Genomic DNA, 25,331 nt, shown 5'->3' with positions numbered 1-25,331 from the left:
TTTCTATTACTTTTATTGGTAGGTCTGATTTAATGTATGGAAAAATTAATATAAATCAGTAGAAGAAGATTTTTAGTTCTTATCGGAAAACTATTTTTGTCAGTGAAAATCCATAATGACTTGGTTATAATGTAGAGTTGTTTAGATCATTTACACAATAAACATTAATAATAGGCTTAGTTAAACGCTTAACTTTAGTAAAACAAGCTAGTTGTGACTTCTGCTGAAAAATGGTTGTTCTTTATTCTTTACTCTTTCTGAAAAGGCTCCTCTCTCACATATTTACTTACTTCAAATCACTTTGTGTTCATGTCCGTGATGTTCTGAGAAGTATGGATGGGGCATGTTCATTATTTATGTGGGGAATATAGATTAAAAAATTAATGAACCTGATGTGTGTGTAGACATTCTATTATTTCAGTATGTCAATATTGTACAAGAATGAATTATATATCATATAAATGAGTATATTCTTTATAATACCTGTGACTTTTGTTTTCTTATTTTAGTCTCAATTTGTATTACCTTTTGACGGTCTACTTTAGATGGAGCAATAACTGGTGTATTGCTGCGGTATCAATTCACTTTTTCGTGGAAATCAAAGTCGTCCATTGGCAATTTTAATCAAGAAGATAATCAGAAAACCCGTTTTCAGCATCAACATGAAATTTAGCTGTAGTGTGACTTTCTGAGAAACGGCATTTCAACAGATGTAAACTAAACTGTTATTCTTGTTGCCTCGCTTAAGATCTTTGTAATTCTTACATTTTCCAGTAACATAAATATCCCGCCAAACATAAAATAAAAAAAATCAGATGCAATAAAAAGACACTCTTTGGTTAATAATGTTTCAAAATGAGTTGAGTCTCTAAAAAGTACAATCTAAAACATATCATAGAAATCCCTTTTAAGTATTGAAATAAAACTTTTAACTATAATATTAAGTATTATATTTTTAATACTCAACTAATAGGAACTAATAAATACATAATACAGCAGTAAAACTAGTTAGAATTACAACACTAAAGATTGATCATGAGCATGTGGGTGTCCACCAGAAGTAACAGCAAGCTCTCAGATAGCTTGGTGAGCTACCCGTGAACTTGAGTGGCACTTCTAACCACATTCCTACACTTTTTACTTTTTAATTGCTAATTTCTCTTTGTGGATTCAATTTATATAACGATGTGAAAAAAATGTTTCAGATGGATTTTTCTTCTTCGTTGTTTCTTTGCAGCAGACTTGCAGACTCGCCAATAGTAGTAGTAAGTCCCTACCCATATCCAACACGCAAGACCGCAACTTTTACTCGATGATCTCACCGGTCTCGCACGTCCGCGTACGATATCGCTAGGAAGTATCGGCTGCCGGCCACTAGGTAGCCCGAGGTGGAACTACAATGTTGCCAAATATCTGCGAACTAAGATGGCGACCCAACCCATCATTAGATATCGGCCTATGGTAATCTCGTCTCGGTTAACCCAGATATATAACAGAACCATTTGTTGGAAGCTGACCTCATGCACCTACTGGAGTATATAAGCCGTAGTCCAGGGTATATCGGAAGTCAATGGTCAGCCTCCTCGTCGACATGAACTCTCTGGTGAGTCTTAGGCCAATAATACGGACATTTTAAAAGTTTTCAGGATCAAATGAAATTATATTTTTGTTAAATAGAATTATCTGTACTCTGGTGATATTATTGTGGTACGGTTATGTTTCCGTAGGAAGCTTGTTGTATCACATTGAACAGTCGGGAAACTTCTACAATTAAATTAGGCATAGCATTTCTATTTGTTTTAATATTTACTTTTTCAACCGTTTACTTTAATATTTAAGTGTATGTGATAAATTTCATCAATGCTTGAACTTGATCTTTTCGCAAGAACTTTAAAATTACGCAGTTGTACCAATGCTTACTTAGAAGTTTCTTTCGGACACCATTTATGTGTTTATCTCGCCCCAATTTCATTCTTTTAAGTTTGTATTCCTAAGGTATAAACGTATAGTAGACATAATACAATTGGAAATTGACTCAGACTATTATACAAAATATTGTATACATGTAAATACCAAATTGTGTCTTGCGAAGTTACCCCTACTGAGGTATGTCTCACAATAAACCTAGAACTGGGACAGGAGCGGGTTTTGTCTTGTTTTATGTTTAATTAGAGGCAGTAGTAACAAAATATATTTACGAGAATGTGGCTGTTTAATCAATACATTTATACATTTTATTTTTTAACGTATCACTATCAGAAAGATCCTTCTAGAGGCTATAATAAGGCATATGACATAGGTACCTGTGTAAAATAAACACTCATAATAGAAAACCATAGATTTTTTCCATATATTTTCTAAACACAATTCCCCGATTCCAATACCACCCAGGGCTTTAAAAAGTGTGAACAAAACTGCTTACATTTCTGACTCAAAGCAGATTTTGCATCAGAATAGCACATTACTTATATATGACTTGGACAATGTCATTACCAAATATCATCCAATAATAGTTTTCAATATGTACCAGTCCATAGTTTGAAAAATGTTTTATCTTGACTAATCCAAATTCTTTTTGAGAAGATAAACAATTTGTACCAATAAACTTTCTACAATATGTGTAACATTTTTATGAAGACGGTTGCTAACCTATCAAAAGGGTTTCATCAGTTCTACTAAACATGTTTCATCTAGAAAGTTTTAAAGATGGCTTAGCAATCTATGGAAATATAATAAGATTATATTCTAAATGAACTGAGCGAGTTTTTAAACTATATCGATTCAAATCAATGATTCAGTTGTGTATGTCGATTTGAGAAATGCCTTAGCGAAATATTAGCCATTTTAAATGTGAATGATACTATTTACGTTTGACGCTTCAAACTTATTTACTTGCGCTTTTTTATAAACTATCAAGATCATCTGTCAAGTGATATGAATCTTACTCGTCACTGCAGTACTGCTGAAAACATTAAATTGTTTCTAAGTGGTCGAGTAATACAAGTGAAACCTAGATATAGGCTTATGCTAAACTTGGTATGACTTGCCCCTCAATCTAATCTTAATTCAACATCATTTTATGTGCCATTGTTTTCTAGAATACACTATTAAACACTTTCCATATTCTGTTTAATTTAAAATCTTTAAATTTTAAGTTCTTATTCTAGATTAAAATAAAAGTATATATTTAACTAACACATTGATGGTAAATCATTTTATTTGTAACTTAATCATCGATGATATTTCAGTCAAACATATATTTTGTTCTTGATTCTGTGATTTGAAATAGTATGTGTACTACTATACGTTGTTTTGGGTGAGATTCAGCAATCGAAACTGTATAACATTTAATATTATAAGAGATAATTTGCCTAATCAGCATATGTCTGATTTTATTATGTACAGTTCAAAAAGAAATTACACGAATTAAAAAATTAAATTTCAGTGTGTAATATTTTAATGTTATAGGTAATGTCAAGAATCGAAATTAAATTTTGGAGTTTAAGAAAATATTATTTAGTTTTAAAGTATTAAAGCTTTCTTCCTGAGAACATTTTAATTATTTGAAACCACTTATAAAACGGTCTAAAATAAGTAAAATAATTCTCCTACATTAAAAAATATTTATATTGTCATTAAGGTTATACTAAAATGTGTAGTAATTATTATAATAGACATGAAAATACTTATAAAATCCACAACAAATACATGGGGCGTATAAAAAGGATAAACTATAAATTTACATAGAATAAATTCATATCACCTCTCCTTTTCTCCAAATTCGTTCTGATTACTGCTACAAACTTTTACATATATCAAGGCAAGTTAAAATGATAAGTAAGTAATCTTCCTTATAATAATAATTCTGTAAAGTATTTAATAGCCTTGTATATGGCATGTAATTTCTATCACTGGTACACACATACACACCTGCTACTGAAACAAATAGATGTTACAAATAGTGTTTAATGTTAATATGTTATGACTTTTTAACTGCCATGATAACTACAAAAACTGATATTAAAAATTTTAAACTTTAAAATCACTTTTATCAAAAACTAGTTTGTATCAATGTTTAAGTGATCTTTAATTGCCCTTATACTCAAAAGAGTTTCAAATCTAGTCTAATAAAGTTACACAGTTTAAGACCTATATAGTAGGAGTTTCTCCTCCCACACTCCAGTTGCACTTGAAATAATGAAATAATGATTTATTTTCAATAAATAATTACACTGAAATTATAAACTACTTATTTGAAAATACTAATCCATCTTTATCCAGTTGCGATGGTTTAGCAATACATAAAAAGTACAGATCTTAGAGTCTACCTTAATAATATAGTAAATAGTGCGTGCGAGCCTGTGCAGCATCTTGTACACAACATCTTGTACAGTCTTGTACAAAACATTGTATACATTTCCCAATATAATATAAAATACTAAAGAATATATATTATATTATTAAACAAAAGAAGGCTAAATTTTATTCATAAAAAAATGCTAGTAACTGATAATACACAAAAGTCGTAAGAAAGTTTGCATGAACAGCAAAAATTTCCATCTCAGTAACATTTTGACAAAATTGTGACAAACAATATAACAGCAATAACCAACAATTAAACTTCACCAAAACATCTAAAAAACCAAAAATTAACATAATCATGTCATCTAAATTATATATAGCATATTTTCAATAAATATGCTATATATAATATATGCTTATATCTCTATCCTTATTCTAACTGCAAACTGTATACTTCCAATATTACTTAAAATTACTACTTTAACATTCAATATGGAATTTCCAAAACATACTAGTCAGCCTACTTCATAATTTTTATTAACTGTGATGTGTCCTCATAATTAAAAAGCCATTGTTTTTTTTTTTTTGAACTTAAATATTAATCTACACAATTTAAAATTGGCTGGTATTTCATTAAATATTTTTGCACCTAAAAAAATAAAAGATCTTGTCATTAATGATTTTGAAACCTTCGGCCTTCTCAATAAATTTGCTACTTTATGGACTTTTGGATTTTGTGATAGTTGTACGTTTATGGGTCTTGGTTTGGGAGAACTCCTTCCTTAATGATTAATTGACGATGAAAACCTTGTGAACCATTCAGCACGTTAGCATTACATATCTATAGACACCATTCCAACAGTTTCTCGATAAAAAGAAACGTGAGCGAATCGACCCAATCTGGAAAAATAATAGAATGTAGACTTTTAGATTCACTCTTTATCCTGTACCGATACGCTGATAGATATCACAACATAAGTAGTAAACCGATATGCCAGATAACGGTGATAGGAAATTTAATAGATCATTTTAGGCTACAGGAGTTAAAATTCATCGCATCAGTGATATTTTTTTAAGGCGTCTATTTTCTACTTCAACAACACTGCCATCAAGGCAGACTATTACACATGTTGTAGACTATTACACTAACAGAACTATTATTCTAAACCTTTAGTGCTTCATATAGACTGAATCTGTTCGTCATCTAACTTGTTCGTAATTTTTATAGTTGTTTTCAGGGGATCGTCCATACTTTGGGATCCCCAAAGTATGTTCTACGTCAGTATGTGCATTAACGGTGCTTAATTTTATTTGAGATCATTTTTACGTTGTCTAATATACTTAATCTGTACTATTCGAATTTGTAATAATGAATTTTCGGTACTATTTATACTTTTTGTAGAAGTTGTCTAACATACTTAATCTGTACTTACATAATGGGATTTATACTACTGAATTTTCGGTACTATTTATACGTTTTGCAGAAGTTTTGAATATATTTAATCCATACTTACATAATAGATTTTTACTACTGATAATTTGGTACTATTTATACTTTTTTAGACCTTGTCTAATATAATTAATGAGTACTTACACAATAAGATGTTTGCTACCTTATTTTCGGTTCTATTTGTAAATTTTTCTGAACCATCGCTGAACCACATGTTAGGTGTCTTTACAACAATATAAGTTATAAATAGTAAAACACCTATCTTCCAATGTTTTAAACATGACGCCAAAGTAGCACAAACTGAAAATATGCTTATTGCCTTACAAAAAATACACGCCGGAATTAAGTACTTAACACTGTCATAGCAAAAATTACCCCCAATAAGACAAGATGAATCAAAACAAAAACTGTTAATAAATTTTGAAATATAAATTTGATTAATTAATACACCTCTTGATTTTGAACTTGTTTCTTCTTTCAACTTCTCTCTACTCGAGGAATTGTCAACGGTATAGTTTAGACTCTGTTCTGGTGAGATATATTGTACAGAGATTTGTCCTTATAATAGGTTTAGGATAAAGTGTATAGATAAACACCACTCTTTGTGGTTTTTCTTATTTTGTATTAAAATCCATCCGAACATTAATCTAACTAGTTTTATTTTAAGCAGCCATTGCAAACATCATTTTATATAATAAATGTACTCTAAATAATTGATTAGAATAAACAACTTACTCCATACATCGCCAATGACTCCTCTAATTTTGGTAAATTAAACAAGTAATTAACTCTGACAAAGAGGAAAAAGTACAATAAACATTGATATCAGTATCGGAATGTTTAAAAGAAGTCGATGACCTCTTGTGGTAACTGCCCAGTCAGCCTCCGGCACGGCTCAAGACTTTCACTATTGCCCATTACCTTCCCTCCCAGTCAGTCTGTCTGTCCGTCTAGTCGGAGTTTTTACCACCTCAAGGACATTCTTCTGCGTGTGTCCTTTAACGGATAATGAATGGATATAAATGTCACACACGCGTTGGGAACCAAATCGACCTCTTAGCATGTCGGTATAATTATCAAAATTGCAATTACGTGTCTACTTTGAGAAAAACTTAGTTACGTAAACAAATAACACGATAAATTATAAGGTTTAGTTACTTTTAAGTTCCTTTTCAAGCGGTATCACTACGACACTATACTTATAGAAATGCCGATGAATGTTATAAAATTAGTGAACCATTAACCCAGTTAAAAACAGTACAAACTGTCTTTGTTGACATACATTAAAAATGAATTTCGACTTTTTAAGAAACTCTACACAATACTCTCTTTTCAACATTTCTAATCAGAGAGTTTAAAAGTCTTGGATGGAATGTCCCGAAGGGCCTATTAGATTCTAGTTGCATTCTATACTAGATCAAAATATTTTAAGGTATGTTTTTTATGCTGATGTTAATCATTTAATGAGTAATCAATTATGAAAATATAATTAAAACTCTGCAGCCTTATTTAGAAGAAGAAATCCAATAAAGCTGAAAACTAAATCTGCTCTCTGATTAGCAATCATTTGAGATTACTTTGGTTGCTGGTCAAAAATCTCGTGATGTTTTCTTTACTGAACATTAAATGTATGAATAATAAAAACAGCTATGATGACACGAGATAAAATGTGAATTTTTTTACCAAGGTCTTGGAGTCTTTCATTACAAAGATCTCGGAGACAGTTTTATTACGCAAACCTCCCTATATAGTTTTTACAATATGAGTGCTAAATGTCAAAAATCCACACGTTTTCTTATTCAAAATAAACTGGGTCAACTTGTTTGCAATTAAAAATGTACTTGAACGTCTATGAAGGTTCGTCTTCTAAGAAAATTGTACTAGCCTACGTAACGTTTCAAATTATAAAATTTAAGTTATCAAGGAAATTCCACTTCAAACACTCCATTTTACAAATCACTCCAAAATACAAAAGATAATTGAAATAAATTAATTGTAAAACAAGCGCAATACTAACTTTCAGATATACACATATCAAACCGGACGCAAAAATCGTTCATTATATAGCATTTTTTAAATTTCATTACAAAATACATCAAAATTTGGTTTTGCGTAGTGTGACTTCTGTTTAAAACTTGTCGTTTTAAAACTTCATCAAGCGCCCTTTTCGAATTTTTCCTTTTATTTGAGGTCTGTGAAACTATAGAATGCTTTTATTACAAAAGGAGCGGCCGATCCTCGTAAAGCCTTCATCCTGCCCATCATCATGGGTCATTGGTCGGTGCAAGGATCTTATCAAACAGAAGAAAGTCCACAGTACAAGGTCGGTGCTGATAAAAACTGCTACGGTCACAGACAGGATTCGTACCTGCGCTATCTCTAACTCGGATGAAACTATTTGATGCTGAAAAAGGAAACGCGAGAGTCAAATAATACTGAAACAAATTTTCCTGCGTGAATTTTTAATGATACTCGTTAAAGTAGCAAATGGATGGAGAATTGGACTTAATTAATTGTATGCAAAACTTGTCTGGGATACATTGTTATTAGCTAAACAATACTTATAAGAATTTCAAAAATTATCTGAGGACTGTGTTGAATAATAACTTAGTGTTGAGTTTTATGAGGATCCGATAGGATTTTAATTCAGGGGGAGGCCCATGGTAACAGATTAAGATTACTCATAATCCTACTATTTTAGAGACAATTCCAGTTGTCCTCATTAAAAATTCTTTTTGCTAAGAATCAGGTTAATTACATATTGGTAAACCGAATTTGGATTAAGACAAAAACACACAATATACATACTATATCATTAATACCATCTTTGCGATTTTGCTAAATTCGTTTGTGGTTACATTGTATGTTAAATATAGGAGCGACGCTATGATAACTGGAACAAGCTAATATTAGATAGCTCTATAATGATGCTCTCTAACAATGCGTCACATGTTGGGCACGTAATTTAGTACAATAGAGTTGTAGAACGAGATATTGATTATCTCACCTTCACGTGCTGGCTATCTTTGTCTCTCATTGTGTCATGCTAAATTGGTTTACCCGCTCATTGAATAAGCACGGAATAGTATGGTAAAAATAACTAACGTTTAAATATGGTAACTAACGTGTTGATGATTGTTATCACTGAATAAGTTTTTGCACAAATAAAACTCAGTTATTCTACAAATCTTCTAAAAGTATTAATGATTTTCTGATTAATTAATGATTAAAACCATAAAAATAACAATTATTATCTCATTAGAAAGTGCCCTTATTTACCCCACAGACAATTTCTGTCCGACGTACCCGCACACTTCTTTAGCATTGCCGTGGAGAACAGCTAAATTTTAATTGTTTTACGTTCCCATTATTACCATATATTTTTAAACCTCGGCGCGAAACGTGTTTTACACCAAGCTGAATAAAAGCAATTTTCATGCACTGAATATTGTAATAATTCGTTGCATATTATTCCTGTAAATAATAACTTAAACTGATTAATCCTTCTTGAGTGCTTACCATTTTAAAACTTAATTTTTGGCATAAATTAAAACTATTATTTAACCCCGTTCCAGGTCGTAGTCCTCTCTCTGGTGGTTGCTGCGGTGTCTGCCCAGTACCACGGTGCCGCTCCCAGCTACCAGGGTGCCGCCCCAAGCTACCAAGGTGCCGCTCCCAGCTACCAAGGCGCCGCACCCGCCCCTAGCCATGGACAGGGTGGCTACGGGAAGGACCAAGGAGGTGCCACCTCCTTCCAGAGTTTCCGTCTTGAAGTCGGCCAGCAGGATTACAAGAATCCCTCTCACGGTGGACAGCCTTCCTACAGCAAACCATCCTACTCTGCGGAGCCTTCCTACAATAAGCCTTCTTACCAGGCTGCTCCAGCGTACAAGCCGTCCTACAGTTCCAGCCCTGCATATAGCTCAGAGCCCTCCTACAGCTCTGGTCCTTCCTACAAGCCTAGTTACTAGTGTTTACCTCGTATTTCATTCACTGTTACCATCATCTTCATTCTGTAGTTTAAAATAAACCCTTTCATACATTTTCTATTCTCTTTCTTGAATGTATTGTTTTCCTACCACACAGTAATACTAAAACTAAAAAGCAATAATTATAAAACCTTTACGAAAAGCTCTATTACCATCAATCAATCAACTACTTATATATATATATAATATATATATATATATATATATATATATATATATATATAATAAAAGTGAGGGCTCTGTGGTGTAATGGTAGCACATTCACCCGGCAAGTGAGAGATCCGGGTTCGAGTCCCGGCGGAGCAAGTACTTTTTGCGATTCAATATTTATTGAAATTATATATATATATATATTATTTAAATAATTATATTTTATGGAGATTCCGTGTTTATCTTTAACTTCTTAGTCTAAAAACTATGCTGAATTTTAGAACTAAATATGGAATCGTATTTCATATTAAAGTGAACGTAATGACTCCTAGAGCTGAGCCCACAAGAACTTTAATGATTTCTTTCCAGTTTACCAAATGCGCTTAGCAAATAATTAGTTCTTATTCAATTTTTGAGAAGTCTTTGTATGTGTATTAATCTATTCTCATTTACCCTGTCGCAAAAACACTTAACACTTTTATATAAGTAAGAAACGTCAATAGAGTAGTTCAAAGGCGATGTCTAATAATAGATTTTGATTATTAACGCCGACTATAGTCATAGTTTAGGAACCGGGTTTTCTTCACTAATAAATTTCTTTAGTTTTGGAAGTAAACTAGATAGTGGAATTATAGAAATGCCTGCAATATTTTCTTGCTTGTCGCAATACAGACCGGTTTGGAAGTCACGTTGTAAGCTCGTGCGGCGTTACGTGAATCTCAGTCTATTTGTATCTATCATACACAATAGCTACTCGGTAATCTCATTTATAACAAGTAAATTTAATAGCTAACATTGTAACAGCTATGAAAAAAATACAAATACACGTAGTTATATATAGTTTATATTTTTCGCATAACAATATCCACTATATACTCTTATTTACTGTAATTAAAAGAATTATCTACAGTAAGGTTACAAATTATCCAGATAATGTTAAACATTCAAAATAACATATTTTTAAAACACAGGATGTTGTTGAAATAAATAGCCATAGATGAGCATGAAATTGGAAATCCCTGTAATTGCTTTGCATTTCACTGACCGTACTTGTTTCTTGTTATCTAACATCTAAATAGTCTGCTAGAATTCAACTTTTTATGGAAATTTACATAGACAAGTGGGTCACAGGTTGGTTTCTAGCTGACCTCTTTACTAATGGACTTGTCATTAACTCTGGTTTTGTGTGTGTCTGTGTGTGTGTGTGTGTGTGTGTGTGTGTGTGTGTGTGTGTGTGTGTGTGTGTGTCGAAAGTTCGAATCTTAGTACATAATATTTCCTAAACATATTTTAACAACAAAATAAGTGGCTCAAATGCAGCCACTGTAATGTCTCCCAATCAATGATCCCTTTTACCGGCCTTAAATAGGACAGAACGGTTTGCAGAGATAGGGATTATTCCGAGTTTTCATAATCAATTCGAAAGAAATCCCACCATGCCTTGGTAGAAATTTAAAGTTTCTAATTTTGGTGCATCAGAATAGGATTTGGAATAGAGGTTGTGGTTCTTCCAAATAATCAATATTCATTTCAGATATGCGAAGTAGCATCTTCCTGTCCGGGCTCAGGTGACTATTAAATCCTTTTTTGTAGTCTATGAGTTTCGAGTATTGGTGAATCGGAATTGGAAGTGGATTAGATATTAAGACTCTTCCCCGTAATCAATATTCATTTCAGATATGTAGAGTAGCATCTTCCTGTTCAGGCTCAGGTTACTATTAAATCCTTTCTTGAAGTCTATGAATTTCGAGTACTGGTACACCGGAATGGGAAGTAGAGTAGATATTGGGACTCTTCCTCGTAATAAATATTCATTTAAGATATTTAAAGTGGTTTGTTCTTTAAAGACTATTAAATCCTTTCTTGAAGTCTATGAATTTCGAGTACTGGTGCACCGGAATGGGAAGTAGAGTAGAGATTGGGACTCTTCCTCGTAATAAATATTCTTTTCAGATATTTAAAGTGGTTTGTTCCTATCCAACTCTAGATTACCATAAAACCTCTTCCCATAGTGTATGAGTTCATATTCTTCGTGAATGACATAGGAAATGAATTTGGAACATAGTTTGAAATCTTCCCAATAATCAATACTCAGTATGCGAAGTGGTATCTTCCTAAGCAGGTCTAAGCTGGCCATAAAACTCATATTCGGGATTATGAATTCTTGATCCTGGTGCATCGGAATGGGATTTGGAGTATAGATTAGGACTCTTCCAAATAATATATACTCAGCATATTCTCCCCATACCCAGCCTTAGGGGGAGGGGATTGCATAAAACATCATTATCTCTAGTGTCTGTAATGCTCTCTAGCGTATGACTGTAATAGATCCAATCACAGCTATCTAGGTCTATTCAATTAGTGTCCTCTGATCATTAGTACTATACTATTAAAAGTAATGTATCACTAATAAAATTATAAATAGTTTTGCTACCATCATATTATCAGTTGAAACTTATTTGTTCAAAATGCTAGGAATATATACTAGCCATGTTATGTTCAGCAAACACCCAAATGTTTGTAATAATACAAAACATAAGTAAACTTACTTCAATACAACTGGAATAATTTCAATTTTTTTAAATAAAAAGTTTAAAAATGTTTGTGTGAAAAAATAAGCTATTCAGAAGTAATGCCATGAAAGTATTGTCACAGATCTCAAATTTTGAGAGACATATCTTTATCATTTATACTAATTTTATCCGTTTCATAGAAATATTCCCTCACTGCAGTCTTTACAATTATTAAATAAAGTTTAAAACGTTAATAGCTACATGATTTAGTACATTGCAACCGATATACACCTGTAATAAATATTTATTGCCGTATTAGTCGCTAAGAAGTGAATATCATTGTACTCCATGTATACGCACTTGTCTAAGAGGTACTCTTTACGCGAGTATGAATCGTAAATGCAGCTATTTAATAAGTTCTTTAGCCTGCCTTAATCAATGATACGATTCAAGATGGCCACCACTCGAATTTTTGTAAAAATAATAATTTTACATATTTTTCCATATAGATTCTTATAATTTTATATACCAAAAATCTATGTTAATTTTAAATAAATTGCCTTCTCGTTTAAATTTAGAAAAGGCATTATAACAACTAATTATTGCGTAAGGCAAAACCTAAAATTGTTTTACAGTTCAAAGTTAATTTGTGATAACGTTTGTTCTAACGAGTATTCTTATTCCTCTTAAGGAAAATCAAATAGCATTATTGAGTAAATAATAGTAAATTCTGTAATTTCATTACTTTGTACTCAATTCAAATTAAACTTTGTAATAAGATAATTTGGAACAAGGGTTGTGCTTCTTCTCAGTAATCAATACTTATCTTATATATCCAAAGTGGTATCTTTCTATCCAGGTCTAGGTGATCATAAAATCCCTTCTTGGAGTCTATGAGTTCGGCAATCAATACTCATCAACTTGCTACGAGTTTAGTACTTCCACATTGCATGAATACGTTCGTTATCTAATCCCAGTTTAAAAATTTGGTCAAACCTTTTATCTCTCATATTTCACAAAAATACAAATTTACGCTTTTTAGAAAATTATGAACAATTCAAAGCACTTTTATCCTTTCTCATTTTTTGATAACTGGGTTTCAAGCTGGAGCCCGTCAATGTTTAAAAGTACAGACTGGTACTGAATGGTCATAAGTGATTATGTTTACGTACATAATTTCAGATTGGTTGTAACTTAATAAAAACGACGATTTTACAAACAAATATGTATGGTATCCCAGTTTTATTGTAAGGTTTATAAATAATTGAATTATATAAACATACCAACATTAAGTGTCAATTAATCATTGTATCTTATAAAACTTCTAAAATAGCTAGACAACTTCCGTTTGACATTTAGAAATTTAGAGACAAAACTATGTGTAACAGATACCGACCAACTAACCCAGAAGGAATATTTGAAGTAATTTGTATTCCAATATATAAGCTACGTTTTAATGTTTTATTTTGTTGCCTGTATTTTTAATCTACTTGCTTTTGTATGCGTTGGTTTGTAAATAGTATAAAGATGAAGATGTTAGTAAGCCATTGTGTGATTACAATTACTATATGTTTTGTTTTGTCGAAAATAGTGTAAATGTTTTGTGTCATTTATTCAATCAAACCAATAAGCCTTATCCTATTGCGTATGTTTGTACCACGTCTTAGTAAACAGTGTATCGTGTAGACCGTCACGTAAAACCCTGGCATAGAGTGAAAAACTTTCCCTGTTGTGTCTGAGGTTTATCATGGTTATTTAGAGGAATAGCAATATCTGCACACTATCCTACACCGCTCCTCCATAACATATTCCAACTCCTGGTGCCAAAAAATAAGGATAGTAATATAGTAAATAGGTACATGAATAAAACCTTAGCCTACTTAGCAATACTATAGATCGCAACATCCGCACTCTATCCTTTGTACCCTTATGGGCACTTACCCTTTATAAACAAATCATCTTGATGTAGATCCTCCTACTTATAATAATTTTGAGTACTAGATAGGTACGAGAATTCGTTAGAGTAATAATTGGATTGTTTAACTCTATACTTATAGAATTACAGTCCTGTATTTAAATGACATTGGAATATAACAAGCCCAACATTAAATTTATTAACTTAAAATATTGTCTTGAGAGAGGTATAGCTTATTCTAAACTTTACAACATTTAAACTAAACTAAATTGATGTCTGTCGTGTTCCCCATTTACTTAAACTTCTAATAGGGTCTCAAAGCTGCGAACAAATGTCTTTCCCGACTTCTTGGACACCGTGGAAAGATCATCCGTAATTGTGGCCCTAGTCGTGTTTCCTGTAAATAAAATCCCAAAAGTGATTATCCGCGAGGTAGCATTTCACTTGCCGAATACAATTCAAATCTTCTCTGGTAAATACTAATATTTATTTTACATTACATTACACTAGAAAGAGGCTACGTCATCCTAACTATAATCTCTTAGTTATAAAGCTACTGAATCGTTCCTATTCATACATAACCGTTACTCTGTAAATTTATATTTCAATATAAACAATTAATTCGTTTCATGACAACAGCTGTCATGAATCGTATTTCATCAATTACAATATGTCATATTTTATTATTGTTTATTTCCATGAATCACATGTGATGCTATCTTAAAGAGGTCTTTATTAAACATGAACAGATTCATTTGAATGAAGATGCTTTTATAAAGTACCTATATATATTACAATTTTAAATGTTCAATATGCGATTCAATTACCTCCTGTAGATTAAAACATATTAAAACATCTAATACAAAATAAATATTAATTTACAATATTACTTTTTTAAAGTATTTGCATGAATAGATAACACTTAATGCCAAATATGCTCTGCTTTGATAGTTTTACAGAAAATTGCTTAAGGATTATAATTAAATGTATTTTTTGGGAATTGAACATTCAAAATTGGCAAAATCATCCTTCAACTTTGTTGGACAAACTTAGTATAGCATGTTTTATATTCCATATATTACTTCTATAATAAGGCTTATTACCATCAGAACAACTTAACATAGGTATATTTTTGTAAAAGTCTGCTGATTCAGAAATACGGCTATTCAAAATTGAACTATAACTATGATATATGTTTTAATTGTGAAATAATATTAACACTTCCATGTTTAATGAGCACCCCGCTATAATTAGCTACAGGGCGACCTCTAAATGAACATGAAGATTAAGAATGTATTCCTGATTATTTCCTCCCTCAATGAAAGATCTACATATTAGTCTATTAATTAAAAGAGAAGCACATATGCGGTGCGTAATCACTTCGATTCTTCGCGAAATTGGTTTAATTACGTCCGTAATTAAAATATGACTACCTTCACATTAAAACCATCTGGATTGCTGTAGATCTATTGATCCAAGCTAGCACACGACCGGTTTCGATCTTAATGAGTATCATTAGATGTAAGACTATGTAGGTGAAGCCGACAAGTCTCTAAATATTAATGATGAAGGTAGCAAAGATTTTTCCGCAGGCTAATACCCTATTGGCATATAATTACAAAGATACTTGTGTTGTTCAGAACATGAAATTAATTGACCTTTCACATACACATTCTATCCAAAGCAGCAAGTCAAAGCTACAGTACAATTCTATGCCTGTGAATTACCTACCCACGGGATGTTAGCATTGTTTTAGATATTATATTTTAGACATTGTATTATTTTTCACCTCACCTATTGAATCTACTATTTAGTATGTATACTGTCTGCACATATAGTAGGTATATAAGTATTTTAAAACTTTTCATCAAACTATTATTGAAACAATCAAATTCGTCTCGTTTCCTATAGAGAAGATATAATGCATTGTGTAAGTCTATTATTTTATATAATTACAATAATATCCAATCATCAATGTTATGGGTAGGCTATAATAAATATATTTTTTTTAATATTATACATTTTACATTATTTTTAAATAGACAAATCATGCCTACCTCTGTGGTAGATTGGTGGATGATAGTGTGACTTGTTTCCTGATAATAATATATAATAATTAATAGTTTGTTATTATTAAGTGCATGCTTTAGAGTTAGTATACATGGATTTGACACACAGCACGGTTGTTGTGATTCCTTGAATTTTACGTGTCACAATGCTCCGGTATGATTTCCTTATTTTAACCCAGATTTTAGTTATGTGTTAGTTTAGCAGCTATTCACCTGAGGAAGAGTTCAGATTGTAGATATCGAAACTTAGTGTTACTGATTTTAGTATTACTGAACGATGGCAAATTTCTGCAAAAAATGCTGTTTCCTTTACAACCCAATGGAAATAAAAGATAAATTGTGTTAGCCTACCGAGATACAGGCTTCAATGACGCTTAACCCAATTCCATGGTAGGTAACTAATTATTGTCTAAGTATAAATGAGAATTCATACACAATTTAAAGCCTGCAGATGAAATCTTTCTCGAGAAATCTCACCACATTCACATTAATGTTTATTACATTGTATTCAATATCCGTGTTTGAATAAAAAAAGTCTACACATCGAGTCACCATAGAATAATATAAGATGGGTGATATTAAGGCTACAAGTTTTAATACGCCACATGTTAAAACCTGTTATATACTCATAATTATCAATCGTGAGTATGATAATATCCTGCTATTTTTTCGTTACCGTCATGATTACCCTTAAAACCAATGTAAATGTATTCGCAAAGATTTTGGCCAAATCCCATGGGGAGACATGCACCATCGTCTAACTCAGTGTTCCTCATATAGAAATTAAGCTTCATTCACAATTTGAAGTCTGTATATCAGTTCGGCATCTCAAATATAGTGTGGACATTCAAATAATCAGACAGATAGAAAGGAACTTTTCCAGCCCTACAAGTGACAGGCTTTGCTAACCTCAAGTCAATTACATCTCTATAAGATTAATTATATTGTATTTTATGGTTTAATTGTTATGAATAAATTGACAATAATGCATGCCCATGTAATACATTATTTTACATAACAGTTATCTTAGTAATAAAATTAAACTTCCAAGTACACCAACACCTTATATAACCAGTATAATTAACCAGTATAAGCAAACAGGGTCAGTATCAACTCTCTACTAGTACAACATTATGTTAGAGTAACTGCTTATCTTATCCAGATTCTGAGTACATATGTGTTATATGCACTAATATACCAACACTTTAACACCTATAAGCGCACGGGGTCAGTATCTAATCTCGACTAGTACAACAGTATGTTAGACCGAGTTTTCTACACATAACGTAGCTAAGGTGGAAAGGGTTGATTTAATGCGAATATTAAGCGCAGCGTCTGGAATCCGACACTGTTACAGACTTAACTCCTGAAATCTGGATTAGAGTTCATCTGAAGAGATAAAAAAAGGCAGCAATGAAAACCACAAAACGAACTTTTTATATCGTTTCCACATCAGAGAATCCTGGACTACAAACTATAAAAATATAGTGTCATGTATGTGAAGAGGTAGTCTCATCAGATGCACAATTAAATCCACTGTAATGTTTTTGACACGATCTCCAAGCTCGGTGAAGCTACCAAATTGGCCGAGTTAGAGATAGAACAGGTTCGAATCCTGTCTGTCACCCTTGCACTTTTTATCAGTACCACCGACCTTGTACTGTATCGACTCTCCCCCTTATTCTGTTTGATAAGATCCTCGCACAGGCCAGTGCCCCATGAGGACGGGTAGAATAAGGCTTAAAATGGGATCGGCTTCTTTTGTGTAAAAAAAATCGTCTACATATGGCGGGAATGTTTGATTCAATGCGAATCTTGAATTCAGCTCCAGCTTACCCTCCTCTTAGGACAGCATCTGCAATCCGTCCTTGTCACAGACTTGACTCCTGGAATCTTGAGTAATGTTCGTCTAAAGAGATCCAAGAATAGTCGGTGTCGAAGAAGCTAAAAACTAACTCTTTACATCGTTTCGACATCACAGATATCTATGTTAGAGAAACTGCTTATCTTCACCTGGTTCTGAGTATATGTGTGTGTTATATGTGTTAGTACACCAACATATTAACATGTACAAGCCTACTGGGTCATTGTATTTACCCTCTACTAGTTCAAGACTATCTTAGAGTAACGATTATGTTTGTTTTACAAATTGTATACAAATACTCTTATGAGGTGTAATTAACTTTTTATAGATATGAAAAAATTTCCTGAAAGTCTTTTATATATTATTTTTGTTTAATATACTCATTTTCAGCCGTCTAATAATTGTGTTAAAATTAAAAAAAAATAAATTAATAGTTAAGAAAACACGTTTTACCTAACATTAATTGGACCTTCAAAAATACAAACTTCCCTTGGTTTCCAAAATTGTACTAAATTATTTATAATATTTAATTTATATTTGCGTTTAAAAATATTGAGATTTAGAGATTTAGAATAGTTAAAAACTTCGGATCAGTTAATAAAGTTCTATATGATTTTTGTTATTTTCACGGGTGTTACACGATGAAGGGTTACAGTGCACAGTGTTTTAGCCGCAATTTTAAAATGAAAACAGAAACGATGACTATCGTTTATATCAAAATGGTTGTCCTACAAAAATCTTTAAAATTATTTATAACATTACGTTAATGTGTTTATATTTGAACAGGTTAAGAAAACAGCCCTAGATCTAAACATGTTGACAAATATTATACTTAAAGTTTTATAACATTATTTTTTACTATTCTCAGGAGTAAATTTTATAATGTAAGCACACAAAAATTACCTTTCATTTACACAATTAAATGTTACTTTTTTGATTACTTTGTACTATCTACAAGACAAAGCAACAAGTAAAGTTACGTTTTGTTGACTGGAGAACTCTTGGTAGTGTTGCCTTTATGAGAGAAACCAAAGCCAAGATTTTAGGCCTATATATATACTCTCTGTGTTGACCAACTCACGAGCTAAGTAATCATTCTCGAGCCAAGAAGACTGTGCTATTACTGGCCTCCGCATTGTATTGCAGAGAGAGATCTGTTAAGTTATCTAGCCAACAATCTCGGAGTTTCCAAGAACTGTATCAAGTTCTTACTTCCCAATAAAAAAGAAATATTGGTTTGTAACTTGCTCGAAGTAAATGAACTTTGTTGCATTGAATAGAACTAGTTGTAGAAATAATCGTACGGATGAATTTAGGAGTAGGTCTTAGAAGCTGAGATGGAATCATAATCTTGTTGGATCATGCAAATACCTGCGAAGCCGAAACTCAGAGAATTAGTCATAATAAATAGTTTAATATTGTACTTTTATGGTACACCAGGTGGGCTATTCCATCTTCGTACGATGAAGCATTCCATCAGAAACGATGGAAGCAGTGTTAGAATGGGCTTATCAATTCTGCTCTTAAGAACTATATAAGCACTCTAAGCTTATCCAGTGCTCTTAAGCAATGAATTTAGATTTATGTTTGCCGGATAGTGGTGTGTTTTCAGTATTCTCTTACTCGAGCCTTTATTATAATAACAATGTTGTCATAACTGATTGTTCATAAATGGTTTACCTGTAGTTGGTGTTACTGATCGTTTTGCATCACTAAACGATGGCAAATGTCCGGAAAATTCTCTTTCCTTCACAATTTTGTCATGTTACTATTTTTTATGTTAGTTGGTAGAATTCTCTGAAAAATTCCATTTTTTTAAGTTCCCATGTTGAGTGGTCAACATATTGCAAAAGTGGCCTTGCGTCAGATAACCAATAATTTGATAAAAATAAACATATATACATATTATATTAATAAATATATTTGATCATATCCATTTATAGGTCATGAGACACAAGGCCACTTTTGCAATATGGAGATCACTCAATACAAGAACTTCACTCACAACGTGAGTTTCAATGGTACTCAGATCGTAGTCTCTTTTACAGACCAAATCGTGCTTACGGTACAGCGTCTAACTGTTCTTACGCTGCACACAAACCAGCATCAGTCGCCACTGCTATAGTGTCGCACACAGCATTGTCACGTTTGTACGACCACTGTGAGCTTGTCGATCACATGGCAGTGGTGACCAGCTCATGGCCGGGATTGGATTCAATCCTTTTCCTGGTGTGCGTAACACAGTTGAATCGAGCATCAACGAACTTACTGTCCTGAAATTCTTGGAGAAACAGAGTCCGTCCTGGTAGAAGACGTAATAGCAATCGGTTTATCTTACATACTTCCTAAGCCATACAAACGGGTGAAAGTTATTCCCCGCCCCAACCAGTAAGGACATTCCGGCGGGGCAAATTTTGCGTCGCGGCCCACTTGGGACAGTTCAGTGACGTAGAAATAAGTGTGTGAAAACCTTATTCACACAAAGGTTTTCACTGTAAGTCAAAACATCACAATAAAACAATAGTTGAATACAAGATCAATTAAATACACCTATAAACAAGAAAGCATACAATCTAAATATAAAATAGAATTCTCCATTATAACAATCTTAAGCAAGTGGTTTTAAAAGTACCCCTGCTGTTTAACACTATTGGTCTCACAGACATAGCTATGACTAGAGCCTCTTGAACACTGTATAACACCTGCCCAGACAACTATACCGTTAAATCCTCTTTACATGTACAGTAATTACATTCGGAAGGACTGAAAACAATCGCAAATCTTTCAATCATTAGCTAGAGTTTACTCTTGATGGAGCATTCATTATTCGATCTAGATACAAGTGAATGTGTACACCCACCTTCATCAGTCTCGATTGGTCCTTGAAGTCTGCACCGACGATGGTGACGCCATTCGCTAGAGACAGCCATCTGCTGATAAAAAACATGGTGAACGCGGAAGCTATAAATACTTTAATCTTATAATCTTTAAAAAAACGATCTGTTGCTCTTTATCTCAAATCTCATTCTCTGGGACATATCTCGGAAAAAAACATCCACAATACAGAAAAAAGTGACGAGCAAGGATCATCCTATTTTACGCCAAAACTAAAGTTGCAGCCTCTCCGTCATTTGAAAAACCTTCATATTCTGCTCATTCAGTACTCTGAATATTCTAAAGGCACTCCTTTCTCTTCCAGAATGCTAGAAGTGGAAAAAGCGGATCACTTTGTTTGAAGCGTTAACTACAAAGAGAAAAATAACCTGAAACCGTATGTTCTGACTTTTCTTTTAACAACAAAAAAATCTTCGTCAAAGAAACATTGCCGACTACGTTCACTTCTTAATTTGAAGAAGATGACTTGTGTTGGACGTTTATAAATGGTTTATCTGCGAAGGATTTCTAATTTCGTCTGATGATAAAACTAAGAACGTATTTAATACTGTTTCGTGTATCTCCCACAGACTATCAGCTAAGTGCTACATTGTTGCTACTTCTAGAAGTATATCATATTTGATCGAACATGTTTGATCACATGAACAGTCCACCAAAGAGCGATCTATAATATGGTTAAGGAATGTATTCCTTCCTAGAGCATCCGAAATTATTGGCAAAAAGCATGTGACCGGGCATAACGCTATTGTCAGATTTACTTGTACGGAATATTCCTGATTGGTATCAACATTTATTGCAGTAAACATCATCAGTTATTTCTGTAAACACTTAAGCGTACATTTCTTTTCTTTCATCTGTTTTTCAAACAACATGGAAATCAAGCATACAATATAAACTTGAACATCATAGCGTTAATAGCTGATTGCCAGCAGCTATATGGTAACACCAATTTAAATGGCATCGGCTTGTTTTCGTGCCGGTTACAATAGGAGCAATTACTACCAAAACGTTTCTTGAATAATCCACAGCAACTAATGACATTTTGGGGCGCGAAACATTGAGTATAAAATACTAATTAATAGAATCTTCTTCTTAATCTTCTTCTACAGTAACTTATTCAAGATCTGTAGCAAGGTGGTTTTTATGATTAGGACTGTCTCTAATTTACATTGCACAAACGCACAACTAGGCTTTAATAGCAAGTAAAGGAATTAGTTTTGATGGTGGTTGAAATAGACATACTAGTAATTTAATAAACAATTCTTTTTTAAGATAAATATCTTTCTTAATTTCACGAAAAACTTGATTATGTTGCTTGTACAATGCAAATTGAATCTTTAATAAGTACTGATAGGTGTACTAAATTAATTATTATGAGTAATTATTTGAAATAGTTTAAATAAATGTATATTCTATGCATCAATCTTCAGTTAGACAAATATAGTTATTATATTTCATAATTTATTCCTGACACCCATATAAAAGAAAACTAAAAGATTACATAACTAATTTTACATAGAAAGTATAACCTGATGTATACAGCTTAAATACTATTAAGTACTATAACATTTTGTTGTAATGTTTTTAATACCACAAATCTCTTTATTTGAGGTATTAATCGTTACTAACCTTTAAATTATACAAAAAAGGTTTTATGTGTCCTGGAGGTACAGATGTAGCTTATACAATCTTATGTAAAGAAATCGGTGAGAGCTTAAATTATTTAAGTAAAAAAATACTTGTTTTGCATATGCAGTCGATTTCTTATAGTTTTAAAAAGAATAATTAATGTAATACTCGTAATAGGCGGTCGTTACTTTCTATGAATGAAGTAAATTTTTAGCAGGAAGAAGTTAGATATACTATGAGAAATGGGTTTAGAAAAATATTTGAAAGCTAAGTTGATGTTACTAAATTTTCAAATACCTTTTAATTATTTATATTTAGTAATTTTTGTACTAATATTGACATTTATAATTGAAACTTGATAAATATAGTTATATCTTGCATAGCTATTTTTTATATTAGGTGCACAAAATAAACGATAGCATGAACTTAGTAGTTAATTACCTTATTCTGGTTTAATAATATGACTAGTGTGTATTTTAAGATCCATTCATAAGGAACGGATATTGATGGTTCATTTAAATAAACATGATTTAAATACGTGAAACTAATACTGGAAAGGTACTTTAACAATCATTACAGTGATACGGTTTATAGCATTCATTTATTGTTAATTTCACATGGATCCGCCTTTAACCGTAATGAGGGTAAGGTGCTGGAGCAGGAGCATGGGCGACCACCGGAACTACGGGAGCTACGACAGGGGCGTGAACAGCCACGGGCACCTTGACAGGTACAGGTACGGGCACACTGTGGTGTACCTGGTGGATGGTGGCGTAGGACGTGGCTACAGGTACGGGAGCTGGGGCCGGGGCGTAGTGGACCGGGGCAGGGGCGTAGTGCACAGGTGCAGGTACGTAGCCGGCATAGCAAGCGGCGATAAGGACACTGAAGATAACCTGTAACAGGACATTGTAATATCAATGGCAGTACGTTCTCTGATATGGTACGTACCTATGAATTGCTCATCCATTGGAAAAGTGAGATATTTTCATAAATTGTTTTTATTTATATTGATCAGTTTGTTTGTTGTAGATTTATTTTAAAATTTAAGCTTTTGAAATAAATCGTGCTATTTGTAATACTCGTACTGGTGTTACGCCTGGTGTTACCCACATATAACCGGATCATTCGTAATATCTTTTAAAACGCTCTTAAACACTCTTTATCACTTTTAATAAATAATACATTTAAGATATGAAATAATTATGTTTGCCATAGCGCATAATAAAGAACTGAATAATAATTAAAACCTTCATGTACACAGCTTCAATATAATAATAGCTCTATGGAGTCACTGTCACAAAGACTGATATCGTACAAATGCTTGGTAAAAGTATAAAAGCTATTTTATTATGTTTATATTAATTTCCGAACTAAGGGTGGATTTTTCATGTTATTGTGCTATCTACCGCCAAGTAAACACTGGAAAGTTCAAAATAACTTTAAAAATTTAGGAGTGAAGGGACAATGCTGTTTACTACTAACAAAGTATAGTCAATACCTCTATTAGTTATCAATGAATACATTGTAGTTATTGCATTATGCTATTTCTAAAAACCCGTTCGAAACGTCTTTTGATTATTAATTTAAAACAAATACTCCAATAATACAGTTTTTTAATTTGTGTGAGGCCTTTCGTACTCAATGAGCACATCATCGGACCCGCATAACTGAATTCATATATATATATATATATATATATATATATATATATATATATATATATATACATTAAATTGTATAAATGGCAATAGCCTTATTTAATTTCAATAAACATTGAAATTACTAAAAACACATCATCGTAGATTTTAATAAATAAATCGAGTTAAGGTATTAGGAAAATGTAGTTACACCACATGGTGCTAAATCAGTCCATGGAAGGTTCTCTTAAGCACTACATTTTAAGCTTTTGTAATATACTGTAAAAATTTACGAAGCTCGCTTTTTACTATAAAATTATATCGATATTAAAGTTTTTGTTAATTAAGACCAAACTTAATGCCCTTGGTGTAAATTAATACTTCAGTTTCATACAAACAAAAGCGTACACTGTTTTACATACCAGCTTGTACATGATGGTGGTAGTGTTTGCCGTGGTTGCAGACTGTGACAGTGTCCGCCCTCTACGTACTTTTATATGGACTATACCGGTCAAGGAGGTGCCATAAATAAACCCCTCGCGACCAGAGTAAGCGGCGTGTATTGACCATTAGGTCCGGGGAGCGGCACGGTGTGGCAGTGAGGTCGGGCCGGGGACAAGGGCTTCGTTAGCAGAAGCCCTTCACCGCTACGTGATTCAAAAAATCACAGACAACGTTCTCTGCCATGACTGAATCTATTAGGAAGATTAGACATCAAAAACATGAACGGTATTAATGAACACAACCAGATCGCAACCAGCGGACCTTAGAGAGGAAATTTACTTAAGTCAGGTTGAAACGCAGGTACAACATTTCTTGGTCTCAAAAACTGTATAAGCTTTGTTCTCTTTGGTATGAAGTTGATATTAAGCTCTGCGCAAAGTATTTTGAACTGAATACATGTATAAGGATAAT

At 32.6% G+C, this 25,331-nt stretch overlaps 2 protein-coding genes across 2 annotated transcripts; one reads left to right on the top strand and one right to left on the bottom strand.

Annotated features, from left to right (window-relative positions):
• The first annotated feature begins 1,529 nt into the window (after positions 1-1,529).
• Positions 1,530-9,801, top strand: LOC124356273 (adhesive plaque matrix protein-like). Its single transcript, XM_046807458.1, has 2 exons — positions 1,530-1,603; positions 9,328-9,801. The coding sequence occupies exons 1-2, from the start codon at positions 1,571-1,573 to the stop codon at positions 9,721-9,723; spliced, it is 429 nt and encodes a 142-aa protein (XP_046663414.1). The 5' UTR covers positions 1,530-1,570; the 3' UTR covers positions 9,724-9,801.
• Positions 9,802-23,358: 13,557 nt separating this feature from the next.
• On the bottom strand, positions 23,359-24,912 carry LOC124356272 (cuticle protein 70, isoforms A and B-like). The gene is made up of 2 exons (XM_046807457.1): positions 24,839-24,912; positions 23,359-23,672 (listed from the first exon to the last, which is right to left on the bottom strand). Exons 1-2 carry the CDS (start codon positions 24,848-24,850, stop codon positions 23,406-23,408), a joined length of 279 nt encoding a protein of 92 aa, XP_046663413.1. The 5' UTR covers positions 24,851-24,912; the 3' UTR covers positions 23,359-23,405.
• Positions 24,913-25,331: the final 419 nt, after the last annotated feature.

This window comes from Homalodisca vitripennis, chromosome 2, assembly GCF_021130785.1.
Source record: "Homalodisca vitripennis isolate AUS2020 chromosome 2, UT_GWSS_2.1, whole genome shotgun sequence".
NCBI classification, from domain to species: domain Eukaryota; kingdom Metazoa; phylum Arthropoda; class Insecta; order Hemiptera; family Cicadellidae; genus Homalodisca; species Homalodisca vitripennis.
Note: the sequence above shows the minus strand (reverse complement) of the source record. Positions and strands in the feature narration are given on the sequence as shown.